This window comes from Brachyistius frenatus, unplaced genomic scaffold, assembly GCF_029030835.1.
Source record: "Brachyistius frenatus isolate BFR_SWC_R1_liver_20210118 unplaced genomic scaffold, ASM2903083v1 Contig_51, whole genome shotgun sequence".
Classification (NCBI taxonomy): Eukaryota; Metazoa; Chordata; class Actinopteri; family Embiotocidae; genus Brachyistius; species Brachyistius frenatus.
Genome location: NW_027210650.1, coordinates 1,577,658 through 1,594,486, shown reverse-complemented (window position 1 = coordinate 1,594,486; position 16,829 = coordinate 1,577,658). Strand labels below are relative to the sequence as shown.

Genomic DNA, 16,829 nt, shown 5'->3' with positions numbered 1-16,829 from the left:
ATGCCGGGTTTATTGGTGTTGGACACTGTCGTCTCAAATTATTAAAGTCAATCAAAATCAATTCTGATCCAATATGATCTTAGAGACGTTCAACTTTTGCTGTATTCTGTTCAATGTTTGAATCACCTTGTGTGCCTGTTTACAGTTCAATGTAGGGGAAACAGAATCAGAGAATAAGGCTGGTTGTATTGTGAATTTATATATTATCATCACTAGAAAAAGACCAAAACCAGCAATGAATTGTTTGTGTTGTGTTTGTTTACTTTCTCCTTTGCTAATTTTTCCCTGACATTTGTATCTTATTGTTGTTTTTTATGCAAAAAAAAAAAATAACAAAAGATTTATTATAGATATACAGGAAGTATTCAACATGAGGTTAAAGGTCCCGGTGAAACTTCGGAAGTAAAAAAGTATCAAGAGGCTAACGATTGTTGGATTTGGGGTTTCCACGAAATTTGTTGATTATAAGAAAAAGGTAGAATAACACCATTTCCTGTACATTAACTGTGTAAATGATGTGTTTTAGTGACATTATTTTTGAGAAAAGAAACCGTCTGTAGCCATAAACTCTTCCCAGTGCTTCCCCCTGCACAGCGATACCGTTAGCCTCTGACAGCTGAAGTTGCTGCGGTTAAACTGGTATATTGTCCCTCTAGAGGGGGATATTCAGCCAATTTCCTCCAGCACGGTCAAATACAGCACATTTTTCTCCAATTGAAGAAGTTGTATGTATTAAAATGCTGCAGTATTTTAGATTTTTCTGTTATTTAATGATAAGTTTTCTTCTCTCTGTAGTTAATTGATGAAATGATGCTTTTCTTTTTCCGCAGAATGACATCACGCCGCTGCACGTGGCGTCCAAGCGCGGGAACAGCAATATGCTGCGACTGCTGCTGGAGAGAGGGGCCAAGATTGATGCACGGACAAAGGTACACACACACACACACACACGCACACACACACACACACACACACACACACACACACACACACACACACACACACACACACACACACACACACACAGCCATTAATGTGACCCCTGAAAATCTATAATTATTCACTTGACATTTTACTGATAATTATTTGATGTTTAAAGGGGCACTTCAGATAGTTAGTGCTGCATTTTTATGAAGTTTTAGGCGTTCACGATCTTTGATTAGCTGCGTCAGGAAAATGGCAATAAAAAAAGATCAGCTTTCCTGTGTCAAATGTGTAGTCATTTATCTTCCAGAACACGTACAGTAGTCGTTTTACATCATTTCTAAGGGTCAAAATCAGCTCAGTTTCAAGTTTCTGATTTTGAAGCCGAGGGATGTTTACCACCTTTAAACATACATGTCGCTCAAACCCTCCCACAGCCGTGTGATGCAATGAAGCATCGCCTGCAGTGTCCTGTCACGTCTCGTCTGTCGATGATGGTCGTTGCTGTTTGTTTTCGCAGGACGGTCTGACTCCTCTTCACTGTGGAGCGAGGAGCGGCCACGAGCAGGTGGTGGAGATGCTGCTGGACCGAGGAGCTCCGATACTGTCAAAGACCAAGGTACGCCTCCGACTCCCGGGTGGCTTCATCTTCTTACCTCTCATGTTGTTGTTTTTTTCCACACTGTCTGTATTTACGTACTCAAGAACGACAGGACACATTTGAAAACTTGTGACCTTCTTCCCCTCCAGAACGGTCTGTCTCCTCTCCACATGGCGACGCAGGGCGACCACCTGAACTGCGTCCAGCTGCTGCTGCACCACGAGGTGCCCGTGGACGACGTGACCAACGACTACCTGACGGCGCTGCACGTGGCCGCCCACTGCGGCCACTACAAGGTGGCAAAGGTCATCGTGGACAAGAAGGCAAATCCCAATGCCAAGGCACTGGTGAGGATACAAAAATGTTTTTTATGGAAGAGGGTGTCAGGGGTTGGAGGGACTCTGGAGAGACCTGATGGAGAGATGAAGAAAGACGCAAGCTTGAGGGAAATGAAAGAAATAGAGACGGTCACAAAGAGGTTGTGACTTTATTTAACCCACAAATGTTTTGGAAAAACATTTTTGCTGGATATTCAAGCAGGAATAAAAGCTCAAATTGATGTGATTTTTGTGGTTTAAATTCATTTTTTTTTGTACCACACTGATAGGCGAGATAAAATATTGATGGTTTGACATGAGAGGAAATCCGTTCACAGATTTAATTATTTTTACATTAGCAATAAAATTTAAATGACAAATTTATCACAGAGCTCTTAGATGACAGAGTAAAATGCGACTTTAATGTAACGGTTCAACTTTTGAGCGATCTGTGAAGCCCCTGCATGTTCATTTAATAAGGTGAATGTTTAAAGGGGATTAATATCTGGAATAAAAAAAGATGAGCTCTCTGCTGAAGCTGCAGCGTTGCAGCTATACTCTCGATGATTTCATCTCTCAGCCCACCAGAAGTTCCCTCCCTCCTTTCAAGTCTTTCATTTCACCTCTCCTTCCTTCCTTTTTCTCATTCACCTCCTTCATTAACTCTTTACGATTTGTCTGTTTGGAGGGGAAAAAAATGGAAACAGGAGACTTTAATGGAGGAGAAAAAAAGATGAAGGAGATTAAGGAAGGAATAAAAGAGAGTCTCTAACCTCGGCCACTATCTTGGCATAGGACGAGTATCCGTGTTCTGTAACGGAAGAAGTCTGGGTGTGGTTAGAGCGCTGGGACTTTATAGCTGTAGAGAATGAGACTAAAGAAAAAAAAGGACATGGAGAGGAAAATGAAGTCATAGGACTGAGCCAGAAACCTCAAAGCCAGGAGAGTAAGCAAGCGAGGGAGGGAGGGAGGGAGAGGGGGAGGGGGGCAGAGAGTGTACAAGTCGGTGAGAGGAAAAGTGAGTTGCAAAGAAAAGTATCTTATTTCAGTGCTGTGTAGTTTTTATTTTTTTCATAGCTTACAGTCGACTCGATTATTTCCACACATGCTTGTCTGGTTTGCATGCTGAGGTTTTAAGAGAAAAAGCTGCAGAAAGAAGGGAGGGGGGCGGGGGGGTTGAGATGAAGGGAAAAAAAGGTTCCTCTTTGTACTGTATTTTCCACTCGTTGCTCCAGATTTGTGTTGCGCCTGCTCTGCGAGACTTTAAAAAAAAAAAAACACACACGCAAAGACTTTCTGGACTTTTTTTTATTAGTGTTTTTCTACTTTTAAAAGAGTTTCTTTTTGTTTTGTTTGTTTCTAGAATGGTTTCACGCCCCTGCACATCGCCTGTAAGAAAAACCGAGTCAAGGTGATGGAGCTGCTTCTGAAGCATGGAGCGTCAATACAGGCAGTCACAGAGGTAGGGGTGAGTGTGTGTGTGTGTGTGTGTGTGTGTGTGTGTGTGTGTGTGTGTGTGTGTGTGTGTGTGTGTGTGTGTGTGTGCGCGTGCGTGTAATTTGTTTTAACAGTGAAAAAAGCTTGTACACATACTGTGCTACTGTACAACTCTCCTCCACTACATTTACAGTTGTTTTCTACTTTGAAGATTAAAATGTTTTATTCTGTAGATGCTTCAAAATTCTTATCAAGTGCTTTTTGTCTTAAACGTGAGTCCTAAAAGTCTTCTTGTCTTAAAATAGAAGAGAATCCGCCATTTGTAATTTGCCCTTTTCTTTGAGTAACATCTTGGTTTGCACTTTGTTATTGAGTATTTACACTATTAATGTATATACTTTTATATATATATATATATATACTGTTGGCAAGTTTATTTATGTATTCATCAGTTTTAACATAACTCTTTGTCTTTGATACTTTTAGTAGAAAATGAACTGATTATAAATGTGCATCAGGTCAGGTCACGGATAATGTTATGTTTTGTAAATACCAGTTCGTGAATATAAAGTTTCATTTTTAGCAAACATAGTCCCTGGTGCTTTTAATGGGGACTATTTCCAGCTGCAGATTAATACACATAATACTCTCATAACAACTCTACATGTATGGGATTAAGATTGATGTGTTTTTAAATAGTTTGTGGATTCTAATGGAGCTCTGACACAAAGGAATAACATACAGTGCAGTTGGATTACAACGCACGGACAATTTATTACTCCGTTTTGGTATTTTTATAATGTTTGTTGACAATAAGAAAGCGAGAAAAACACATCATATCTGAAGAGGGTTTTGTTCATATGTGACACCGTAACATTTAATGAGCTGAGAGAAGACGGTTGTTCTTGGATTTATTCTCTTTTCTCTACGTCTCTCGCTCCAGTCCGGACTGACGCCGATCCACGTCGCAGCGTTTATGGGACACGATAACATCGTCCATCAGCTAATCCACCACGGAGCTTCACCAAACACAAGCAATGTGGTGAGTTCAGGAACTCCCTCACTTCCGTTTCCTCTTTCTTTGTGTCTCAATCAGATTGAGTGGTCATGCTACCGCTGCATGTGTAAATGAGCAACTGTTTGCTAGCCATTGGGCTCTCGCGCGTGTACGTCGAGTTTGCAACTTGTCCTCTGCTGCCCCCTTGTGGCCGAAGAAATCAATTGGATTTTTGTTTTTTGTTTTTTTTCTAATTTAAAAATATTTTTCACATTGTTGTATTTGAACTTAATAAAAAACGTAGATAAAAGTTCTGAGTTCTTCCGTCACTGATAATACTCGTTTCACAGAAAAAGATTGTTAAATGCAAACCTTTTAAAGATACTTAACTCATACTTCTGTCAGAAATTCCTCCAAAATATCTGCAGACAGTAGAGAAAACCTGCGTAGAAGGACAACAGGTGTTTAAATGCCGTTTGTATGTACGGAAAGGATCTCTTCTTATCTTTTTTTGTAATCATCAGCACTCTTCGATAGACTCTACAAACTACTGCTGACCTGGTTAACACTTCATTAAAGTGAAGAAATGGAGAACGATAGATATATGTGTGTGTGTGGGGGGGGGATGACTGTACTGCACAGTCAACTCTTCAACCCTAAAGTATTTGGTCGCCCACGCTGTGTCTGTGGCCAGGTTACCGTAGAAACGGAGCACTATGGGATGTCATTATGGTGAGCTGGGTGTGGAGAGCGAGGGGGTCTCGCTCTCCCTCTCTCTCTCTCTCTCTCTCTCTCTCCCTCCCTCAGCAAAGAGGGAATTTCTACAACATGTTCGAATGAGCAGAGATTTGGAGAAGCTTTTAAAACTTTGGAATAACAATCGGTCGCCCTCTCTCTCTCTCTCTCTCTCTCTCTCTCTCTCTCTCTCTCTCTCTCTCTCTCTCTCGTGTGTGTGTGTGTGTGTGTGTGTGTGTGTGTGTGTGTGTTTCAGAGGGGAGAGACAGCGCTCCACATGGCAGCGAGGGCGGGACAGTCAAACGTGGTCCGATATCTGGTCCAGAATGGAGCACGAGTCGATGCCAAGGCCAAGGTAGACTCTCTGTCGGCTACGATACCTTTTATCTGTGTGTGTGTGTGTGTGTGTGTGTGTGTGTGTGTGTGTGTGTGTGTGTGTGTGTGTGTGTGTGTGTGTGTGTGTGTGTGTGTGTGTGTGTGAGTCCCTTTTTTTTAGACTTTTATAGACACTGAATGTGAGCCTGAGTGTGTGTCGGTGTGGTTGTGTCTTTGCACGTTTCTAATTACTGAGTCATTACAGTGCAGAAAAGAACCGCTCCTCTTGTTTCCAAAATGTTCTCTTCATCATATCGTAAGAAAAGAAAAAGAAACTTTGATGGGAAACTGTCACCACATAATGATGTAAATCAGTTGTTTACACGCATGCTCATTTCTTTTAGTTTAATATACCACAAAGAGAGTCCCACCCATGACGTAAGAGAAACAATTCATTTAAATTTGCCTGACTAGTTTAAATGGACGGCTTCTGATGAGCGAGATTTTGTACAAAATACGTGAATAATTTTTTAAAAAAGAAGCTGAATCTGCAGCTGTCCTTGGCTTTATGGTGCTTCGTAGCACATTGTTTTACTGTTTAGACCAAACATGTAGTGTTTTGGTTCGCTCTCACTGCTCCCATGGTGCTTTCGTTGGATGCAGCAGGCAGCTACAAGCTCTTTGCGCTACCTTTTCAGCACCAAACAAAAAACAGCCGCAGTTTGCATAACGCTAGTTAATGTAATGTAGAGCCAGATATTTCCTTCGGGAGTTTCTATAGAAACCAAAAACAAAGCTAAAAGAGTGAATATAGGGTTTACATTTTGAACAGAATAATTGGCAACTGTGATGTCACCTATTGATTTGTGAACTGCCATTTCGAAGCCTTGAGTCTTGAATTTTGGCCGTCGCCATCTCTCTCTGAGGCCTAATATCTAATTAATTATGGAATTATTTTCAGAAGCACAACCAGAACTCTGATCCGAAGGAGTGAATTTAGCAAATGACACCATGATGACTTGTGAACAAAACTATTGACTTTGTATTTCATGAGACAAGTTGATGCTTTTTCAACAGGAATCTGATATTTTTTTGGAGCCAGCCCCTAGTGGCCCTCGGTGGTATTGCACTTTAAGGCACTTCTACGTTGGCTTTACATTTCAGTCCCGGAAACTACGTCCATTTTTACACACGGTCTATGAACCAGAATCACGACTCAAAATATTGAAGTTGCTGATATTGTTGCCAGGACGACCAGACTCCGCTGCACATCTCCAGCCGTCTCGGTAAGCCGGACATCGTGCACCAGCTGCTGGCCAACGGAGCATCGCCGGACGCCACGACCAACTCGGGCTACACACCTCTTCACCTGGCCGCCAGGGAGGGACACAGAGACATAGCTGCTGCGCTGCTGGACCAAGGAGCCAGTCTGGGCATCACGACGAAGGTCAATATCAAACTAACACAGAAACATACGCTCATACACAAATACTAGCCCGAAAAAAAAGAAAACTTAAGGAGTTCAAAGTGGAGGATGAATCCAGATCTTTAGTGCATTTTACATACTTTGCTGCTGGTTTTTCGGCCTCGAACAGGAAGAGTTCCGAAAATCTGAAATATACGATCGCTGTAGGGATTGCTGCAACATTTGGACTCGGTGAAGTCAAATGATCGGGGAATACCAGTTACAGTTGACGGGCTGCCAGCGGAACAGTTGGGTCATAGCAGTGTTGGGAGTCTTAAGGCTCTGTTGCTGAAGGAAACATTTGTTTTGGTTTGGCTCAGTTTTCTTCGAGTGTTTTTCGTTTCAAGGCCTCAAACTGCAGCGTTGTGTTTTATGGCCACAGATAAGACTTTTAGAAAAATCCTAGATATGATGTTCTAGGTGATTCTTTGTCATGTCTGGATGAGCAACAGGCTCCACTTTTGTTGCCTTTATTGTGAATTTCTTCAGGTTTGCTCTTAGCCATTTTGCATTGGCTAATTGTTGTTACTTCACTGGTCTGTAAAGGTCACAGATCAAATGTATTGTCCTTAAAAAGAGCTTCGGTGGGTATTTAAAAGTCCTAAATGTAATAAATTCTTAAATACATTTTCCAGCCTGTAATGAAAGATTTTTGTAGTTGCTCGCAGCCTGTTGAGACATTCAGGTCAAGTTCATTGACTCCAAATGGTCAAGTGTTGATTTTAGCAAAAGCTTCAACTGGACTGAGGGATTAAATAATTTTTTATTTAATTTATCCATACTTTGTCATGGTAATTAGATGACATATATATTTCTTTCTTTCATTCTTTCTTTCTTTCTTTCTAAGTATTAGTCACCTCCCTGTTTGCATGCATACAAAGATAAGCACAGACTATACAATAATGCACACACACACACACACTCTCTCTGTTCCCTCTTGGCAGAAGAATCTGATGTAACTACACACATCAAACTTCTCCACCCTGAGCATTAAATATTTTCTCATTCTTGAACACCACATAATCAGTTCTCCATGTTATCATGACATAACCCCGCAAATGACTCAGAAATGATTAGACACACATGGTTTTGTGTGCGTGTGTGGGGCGACGGTGAACACCCAGAGTTCGAACCTGCAGGTGGGGTCTCTGTGTGGTGTTTGCGTAGGTTTCCATAATGGATGGATGGTTTTGTGATGCAGCCACGGTTTGGACACAACGTCTTTGGAAGACGTGTAGTAGTGTTCAGTCATCAACCCCCCTTCGTGTTAAATGCGGTGTAATAATCCTTTTCTGTTGCTGTGTGTTTCTCCAGAAGGGCTTCACCCCTTTGCACGTCGCAGCCAAGTACGGGAAGATGGAGGTGGCCAACCTGCTGCTGCAGAAGAACGCTCCGTCCGACGCTGCTGGGAAGGTAACGGGCGCGTGGCTGCGTGTCCGAGCGACAATAACACGTGCACAGTACACTGTGTCCTTTCCATCACCACCGCTCAGACTGTCACCACCTTAACAAAGCCTGTGTCTGTGTGTTCAGAGTGGTCTAACTCCACTGCATGTGGCGGCGCACTACGATAACCAGAAGGTGGCGCTGCTCTTGCTCAACCAGGGAGCTTCACCGCACGCTGCTGCCAAGGTAAGAGTGCAGCCACAGCGAGTGTGTCGAAAGGAGGTGAAATAAAAGGGTCCTTAATGCATTAATGCACCAAAACCTCTCTCCCCCTCTCTCTGTGTGGCTCGGGGTGAGAGCAGGATGACCTAGTTTCAGTCACCCACATCAATTACTCTCTGCTCTAAAGGCTGGCTGGATGCTCCTTCCTCTCTAACAGCATCTATCCAGAGAGAACTGACACTGACACAGCGACGCTCCAATAACTTTTACTCTGTGATCAAACACTGAAAAAACAAATATTTCTGGCTATGATTTTCAGCTAATACTTTAAAGGGAATATCTTAATCTATCTTATATAAGTGGTTAAAATATTGTGCATGTTAATCAATCGGTTAATCTATCAAAGGAATAAAGGAAAGAGAACTGGGATGGAAAATATTTCTGAAACTAGTTTAATGATTTAACATCACAACATTGCAGCTTTATGCAAAATTACACTGAAGATCATCACATTTATGTTTACACAGGAAAAAACAAAAATCATCAACCACTTATTTTGTTAGTTTTTGATTAAAAATTTTCTTGGACAAACTATTGTGAAGGAATATTTCCATATTTTTGGCAATGCACTGATTCTTGTACTGGCAAAGTGTTCGATGAGAAGCTGCGCTCATATTCGTCTGTTAGGCATAAAACATGCTGGTTAGCTTCACCATGAATCATCTTGGTGTGAGGAGAACCAGTAAAGTCTCTTCTTCCTTGTTGTGCAGAACGGTTACACTCCGCTCCACATCGCGGCGAAGAAGAACCAGATGGAGATAACCACGACGCTGCTGGAGTACAGCGCCTCCACCAACACGGTGACGCGGCAGGGAATCACTCCTCTGCACCTCGCGGCGCAGGAGGGCAACGTGGACATCGTGACGCTGCTGCTGGCCCGAGACGCTCCCATCAACACGGGCAATAAGGTACGAGACGCATGCGTGAACACTGACTGATGTCTGGCTCTCACAAGCACACGTGGTACTTAGATGAGATTAATGAATGACAATGTATAGTGTATGTTTTTAAATACCTTTATTTAATGTTAAAAAAAATTACTTTCTTTATCCAAGACTCCAAGATTTTGACATTTATTTCTTTTAGCATTCAGTTTTTGATGTTTTCTGTCCCGTGTGATTTGTCGCCATAATGTGCAAACCTGCCATCTTGCTTAAAAAACTTGCTTTATTTCACTCTTTCTCAGTTGTACCGTCCGGTACTCAGCACTTTTCTATCCCTCTGTCTTTCTCTGTATTTAACAGTCTCTCTGTCTCCTCTCTGTATCCTCAGTCTGGTCTGACTCCGCTCCACCTGGCTGCCCAGGAGGATAAAGTCAACGTTGCTGAGGTCTTAGTGAACCAGGGAGCGACCATAGACCCTGAGACCAAAGTAATCACAGTGTCTTCTTGTTTTAGGGTTAAAGTGATCAAGTATTTTGGTTCTTTTCCTATTTCATACCACCATAGATTAAATATTGTGGGGTTTTGCATGTTGCATCTGTCCCATTAGTCACACCTTTTAGTATTCGTGAGTAGTCAAGTGTGTTATATGAGGGATCATTTCCAGCTTTTGCGCACACAGAGTTCATCTGGCTGATGAGAGCTCACCTCATAGTCAGACAACGAAGATGCAGTACTTCTACCAGTGTCTGGTTGATCATCTGTTCGCTGATCACATTCCTCTGTGTCATCAGCTGGGATACACTCCTCTCCATGTGGCCTGTCACTATGGCAACGTGAAGATGGTCAACTTCCTGCTGAAAAATCAGGCGAAGGTCAACGCCAAAACCAAGGTAACCGTTTTGAGATTTGAGCACATGCATGTTTTCATAGTGTTTCCCCAGCACTGATTGCGTGTGTATCATAAATGCATTTTGATGTATGTGTATGTAACTTTTATCTCTCGTTGCCTCCTCTGCAGAACGGTTACACGGCTCTCCATCAGGCTGCACAGCAGGGACACACACACATCATCAACATGCTGCTGCACCACGGAGCTTCGCCCAACGAACTCACTGCTGTGAGTACACTCAGGGAAAAAAAAACAAAAAAACAACTGTATTAATCACTGCTAAATGTTTTAATCTGCCTCAAAACTGTCTTCTGTTCTCTTTCTCTAAATTCTACCAGAGGTAGCAATTATATTAGAAAATAAATCATTTGATCTTAGTTAATCCTAATAAAATCTCTCACCTTGTTTATTTATTTATTTATTTATTTTAATCCAGAATGGGAACAGTGCTCTGTCCATCGCCAGGAGGCTCGGCTACATCTCTGTAGTCGACACACTCAAGGTGGTCACAGAGGAGACGCTCACCACTCAGGTACGCGTGTGTTTAAAATACGCAGTTCGTGTTGGTCTGGTTGACTGAAATGTGGAGCTTCTCGAATCTTTCTCTTTGCGGTATAAAACAAGCCTATAAAGACATTTCTTTCTTTTTAATCAGAGTCAGAACACAGCTCAATAAATAAATGTCCAAACATTCTCATTCTGAATTACCATCTCGTGGCCTTTTTTCCCATTTAACAAGGCCTGTGATAAGAGACAAGCTTTATTGCCAAGCTTTCTTGTGAGTGTTAGTATGGTTATATTCTAATAGTCATAATTTTTTGATGCCGTTTGCTGTTGATACGACTCAATACTTCCTCCATGCTCACCTCATCACTTAATATATGTTCAGATGTCAGTTCTACTTGGCCTTTTTTTATTTTTTTTATTTTATTCTGATTCGAGCTATTCTCAGTGAGACTTCCTCCAAAAATATTTCATAATAAAAGCCTTCTAGTGACACAGAGGATATTTTATTTCCTGGTAATCTTGGTACTACTACTAACAATAAAAATAATGATAAAATAAAAAATTACACTCACTGAGTAATTTCTTAAATTAACAATGTAAACGCACATCGAAATAAATGTATCTTTAAAAAGACTTTTATTTTGAAACAAATGCAGGAAGTTAAAGGTTTTTATTGACAGTAGTTTAAGTTCAGAAAAAAGTACAGCAAAAAGAAATGAAATTGTGATTGTTGTTTTACTGAAGTTTGCATGATGTCCACCCTGGTCAAGTTACCACCCTTGTTGTTGTTTTTTTACGCAGGTTTAATATTGTTTGTGCTGTCTGGATTATTTGAGTACCATCTTTTATTTGAGAATATTGAGGATTGAACTAGTTTAAAAAAATAAAGTTATGAAGGGGTACGTGTAAAAATCCCACGCATATATCGACATCAGCGTCGTATTAAGATCCTGTCTCTGTTCGACAGACCGTGACAGAGAAGCACAAGATGAACGTCCCTGAGACCATGAACGAGGTGCTGGACATGTCCGACGACGAAGGTGAGGCTTCACTCTACAGCTTATTGATGTGTAAATCTGACTTTAAAGCCCGTTATCCTCCATTAAACCTAACCTCAGTCACAAAGTCTTGAAGGGAGAGCCAAAGTCTATAAAACATCAGCCTGAGTCCCATTTGGTCTTTAAACTAGAACAGGGTGAGGTCCAAGTGCTTTTCCCCCTTTGTTGTTGTCAAGGAAACATATTTTGTTGTTGCTGCCGAGTGATTCAAGTTTTGTTTTTCCACCATTAACTTATTTATTTCTTATGTCATCATGTTATGTCGAACCCATTTATAATGTACATAAAGCACTTTCATTTTCAGTTCTTTCATTGCCTCTAATTTTGTCAAAAAATTAATTTCTCCATATTTTTTTTGGTTCTTTTTTTTTTCTTCCTCTAACTCTCCTCTATCCCGAACACACAGTCCATAAAGCCAATGTCCCCGAAATGGTCACAGAGGACTATTTTTCTGATGTGGAAGAAGGTATTTTTAATATTTATTCATGTTTTTGTTTTTGTTTTTCTTCTTTAAATCCTCTTCTTTTACAACTCTTCTCGTTTCTCACTTCTTTATTCGGAACATTTCCAATCTCTGATTTTCCTTATTAACCCTATTGCAGTGGTGTCAAGATTTATATGTCTATTTTATTTAACTGAAAATGGGACAATCCTGTGGTTGGATTGCGTTTCACTGCCGTAAAGGCAGGCTTTTATATTTAAGGCAAAGCATTGATATTAATATCTTCTACAAGGTTATAATCAGTTAATGAACCTGCTATGGGCCTTCAAATTGGAGTCTTTTTGTCTTTTAATATTTTTCCAAATGTTTCCCAAAACCTCTCATCCTGCAACTTTTCACGTGTGATACTGCACTCGAGTACTTTCTGCTGCTGCTTCCCCCCTTTCGCTTCACTCGCGCTGTGTTTTTGCGAAGCCTCCGGTACTTCTCATGCGTCGAAATGCAGGAGAAAAAAAAAAAATATGCCTCCCTGCTGGTTGCCATGCCGACCGTGTGCATACGGCAGCGGTGCGGACTGTTTGGAGTGTGTGGCAGATTTCTTTTCACGGCGTTGGAAGTAGACGGCACGTACACTTGATCCTTTGTCTCCGGGGGGGGGGCTTGTCAGTGATGCTTCCATTGTAGCTTCACACATTCGGGCCAAAGCAAACATTGCTGAACCAGCTGCAGCAGTGTGTGTGTGTGTGTGTGTGTGTGTGTGTGTGTGTGTGTGTGTGTGTGTGTGTGTGTGTGTGTGTGTGTGTGTGTGTGTGTGCGCGTGTTTACTTTGTGTATCTCTTTTCTCCCGGTCTCTGGTGTGACTCAAAAGCAGCCGAACTTAAACTCTTGACCGACTGTGACACGCAGATGAACGAAGGGAACTGGGAATTGACATATTGCGATTTTTAAATCAGTCGTTTGTTGCGTTTTCGTTCGGCTCGTCCTGCTTTCTGGTGTTTTCGCCCGAGAGCCTGCGAGGATGGGAAAAGAATGGTCATCTTTCATTTTTTTTTTCAGTTTGTCACATGCCTCTCGCCGTCTGAGGTTTTTAAAGCCGTTAAATGTCAGCAGCCTACAGAAAACCCACATTTCCAGTTTCACTCGGTTATAGATGTGTGCAACGATATCATGACATTACCAGGTTTGCTGGAGTTTCAACTGCTGTCATTTGCAGCACATTTGATAGAATATAAATACAATATATGTAACATAGATCCCTGTAAAGAATGGCATAAAGTGGAGGTCTGTTCAATGAGTTATAGTTTCCTCTGTACGATTATTTCGATGACGTCACAGAGCTTGCAGGAGATGGTGGGAAAATGACAACGAGACAGAATTTAAGGAGGGAAAATAAAATAAAGATAAGAAATAAATAAAGGCACTTATTTCATCATTGAAATGAGGAGATAAATGTTTCATAAGTAGCCTGCAAATATTATAAAATAATTGGTTCTGCTTGTTTGTGTTCAAACAGAGATGGATTTTGGAAATATCTGCATCAGCTACTCCTGTAAGTCCTACAAAGAAACCTGTGATTTATAACTAACTCTAATAACCAGTGTGAAGTGGTACAGCTCAACTGATGCAACTAAACTCCCTGTGTGATTTCTTTTTCTTCTTTTTTTCCATGTGTCATTTTGTGCATGTTTGCCGTCACTTTGCCGCGACTGGTTTGTTGTTTTGTTCTAGACCTTCATCAGAGTGTCCACCTTTTGATTTTTGATCTAAAAATACATCAAGTGTAACTCTAGGCACACGAACACACACACACACACACACACACACTCACAGGCTCACATACCAGCAGTGTAACGGCAATGATTAACATCTCCAATAACACACACGGTCTCTGATCTAAATCAGGTCGGCCCGTAAACCCTGCGCTGTCGTTAGCTGCGTGCCATCTGAAGAGTTTCTCCAGGGCTGTAAAGTTCATTTAGTATTTGGTCAACGTGGATATAAAATCTGAATCACATAAGAATTCATACGGCAGGAATATAGTTACATGTTTTCTGCTCTTTCTGATCATTTAAGTCGCACTGAACGACCCGGTTGCTTTTTTACGTTCTCGTCCCTTTACGCCTGCGTCTTCTTTTGGCATCTCGTATTCTAAATATAGAATTTAAAAGAGGGAAACCTGCTCACTTGTCAAATGGCAACGGATCAATATATACTGTAACTTGCTAGATAGATAAACTGATGATTTTATGTTTAGGCTCCAGTCAGACTTCAGTAGAATAAAAAAAAATTAAAAAAAAAGAGGGTTGGAAAGTTGGACTTGGACTTGACTCACTGGGCTTCATTCCCCTCAGACTTGAAAGCACCAACTGTCAAGTTTTGATTTGGCAAAATGCAGGAACATTTAATGCGACATAAAAAAAGCAGGTCCCTGTGCAGCTGCTAACCTTCAAAATTTCATTCGTGTGAGGTCTCAGCTGCTGCGTAGAAAAACATGTTTTAACACGACGTCGGACAGAAAATGTTTTGATGTTTCGTCGTTTTAATGGTCGGAAGTCAGATCTGAATGAACTCGTGTTTTGATCTGAAATGCGAGACTTGGCTTGATTCTTGAGGAGAACGCCGACATCAAAGTCTGAGAATCTGAAAATGATCTGGAGGTTTGGAGTTTAAAAAAAACAAGACTCTGCGAGATTTCTTTCTCCACATCCTCAAGTCTGCGTGATGCAACATTAGCTGCTACCAGCAAAACAGCCGGGTTGCCTTGTGAATAATAATTCACCCAGTTTTGAGAAAGAACTTGAAAAGAACAACACGGAACAAAAAAAGGAGATTTTATTTTTTTTCTGTCGCTCTGATTCCACTGTTTTGTTGGACGTGCATCACTAAATCGATGGAGTTCCCTTTTAAAGCTTCACTGTGCAAGATGGTCTAAAAAAAAAAAAAATCTCAGTCACAATCTGGGCCTGGATTCAAACTTATATTTGTTATTCACACAAATACTATGTTCACTGAAATGCAAAGTGTCACGCTACCAGACTGGTGTGAAAAATGAAGGATCAGAAAGAGGAATAAGAGGAATTTTGAAGATATATATGCAGGTATCAGACTGCACGATATCACATTTATAAAGGATGTCAAATTGTGTGTTAAAAAATACAAGTGGAGACACTTTATTCATGATTATGAACAAGAAAACATCTGTCTGTGGGTGCCTAAAGTATCAACCAGTGTATCCTGCATCATTTCCTGCTGCATTCTGATTGGTTATTTTGCAGGTGGTTGGAGCAGCTGTCACGTTGCTGCAAACTGAAGTCAAAATCTTTTGACACTTGTCAGATTTATGTCACCGGCTGCCTTCAATCACCAGAACTCACAGTTTACCTCAAAGTCGTGGCGTAGTGACAACCAACTTTTCACCCAATAATTACATGTGAAGACAAACAAATGCAGAAACAACAGCATATAAAGTTACGCGATCAAAACTGAGGATGCACTTCATATTGTGCCGTACAGACTCCTGCGGATGCAGCAGCAGAGTTTAGACAACTTAGTCTGAGTCACACACCCACTTACTATTTCTGTCCTGCAGTGAGCTCTAGGTGTCTGTCCCGACACACACACACACACACACACACACACACACACACACACACACACACACACACACACACACATTCTGGATAATCCTGGCGAGGGGTGGGTATAGGCGGGAGAAAGCCGATCTGTTTGTGTGAGCGGCGGGCTGTGAAAGAGAGAGACAGACCGTGTGTGCGGCAGAGCGACAGCGAGCTTGAAGGGAGGCAACTAAGTCGAGAGGGAAAAGTTAGAAAATCCCCCCGAACTGGACGAGCGGTGGCCGAATGAAGTGCTTCAAAGCGGGAGGTGAGTTGTGGAAGCTGAAAGTAGAAGGATTCCCGGAGAATGGGCTGGAATGTCGCTAGATGGGGTCTGCAAAGTGTGTGTGTGTGTGTGTGTGTGTGTGTGTGTGTGTGTGTGTGTGTGTGTGTGTGTGTGTGTGTGTGTGTGTGTGTGTGTGTGTGTGTGTGTGTGTGTGTGTGTGTGTGTGACGGAGAAAGTTTAGGGGGAGGGGTGCTGTAGCAGCAGGAGGTGAGGGGGGACACTCGGAGGAGGAGGAGGAGGGCGGCGGGGGGGGGGGTCCTCGGTTGCTTTGTGGTTGCAGGAATGCCTTCCTTTTCTCTCTGCCCCTGCATGCACTTGCTCTCCTCCCCTCGCTCTCTCAACTCTGCGGTCAGCGGTTCATCAGTTGGACCTACAGTACGTCTGAGTGGAGGAACGTGCTGCTAACTGTTGCCCTGCTCAACCTGCAACGTACGGCTCAACTCTTTAACCACTTCTTCTTTTCTTTTTTTTCTTTTTTTTTATCCCGCTTGAATGACGTGTTTGATGTGATGACATTTTTCAAAAGTAGTTTTTTTTTTTTTTTTTTTTACTCGCTTTAAACCAGAAACTTGAAGTCAGTGACGTCCGCACAAAAAGAACTGCAGAAGTGTTCACTTGTGTCCGAGCGTCACCGGTGACTGTTGACATTTTTTGTCATCCAGGGATGGAAACAAAAAGCTTTTTAGTGAC

General features: G+C 41.7%; 1 protein-coding gene across 1 annotated transcript in view; it reads left to right on the top strand.

The window, feature by feature from the left end:
* Positions 1-16,829, top strand: part of LOC138624424 (ankyrin-3-like) — a 95,364-nt gene that overhangs the window by 37,505 nt on the left and 41,030 nt on the right. Inside the window, exons 9-25 of the mRNA XM_069704622.1 lie at positions 831-929; positions 1,445-1,543; positions 1,675-1,872; positions 3,206-3,304; positions 4,223-4,321; positions 5,268-5,366; positions 6,576-6,773; positions 8,106-8,204; positions 8,325-8,423; positions 9,170-9,367; positions 9,732-9,830; positions 10,135-10,233; positions 10,362-10,460; positions 10,669-10,764; positions 11,707-11,779; positions 12,204-12,263; positions 13,753-13,788. Of these exons, the coding sequence (XP_069560723.1) occupies positions 831-929; positions 1,445-1,543; positions 1,675-1,872; positions 3,206-3,304; positions 4,223-4,321; positions 5,268-5,366; positions 6,576-6,773; positions 8,106-8,204; positions 8,325-8,423; positions 9,170-9,367; positions 9,732-9,830; positions 10,135-10,233; positions 10,362-10,460; positions 10,669-10,764; positions 11,707-11,779; positions 12,204-12,263; positions 13,753-13,788 (1,849 nt within the window). The remainder of the gene's footprint in view (positions 1-830; positions 930-1,444; positions 1,544-1,674; positions 1,873-3,205; positions 3,305-4,222; positions 4,322-5,267; positions 5,367-6,575; positions 6,774-8,105; positions 8,205-8,324; positions 8,424-9,169; positions 9,368-9,731; positions 9,831-10,134; positions 10,234-10,361; positions 10,461-10,668; positions 10,765-11,706; positions 11,780-12,203; positions 12,264-13,752; positions 13,789-16,829) is intronic.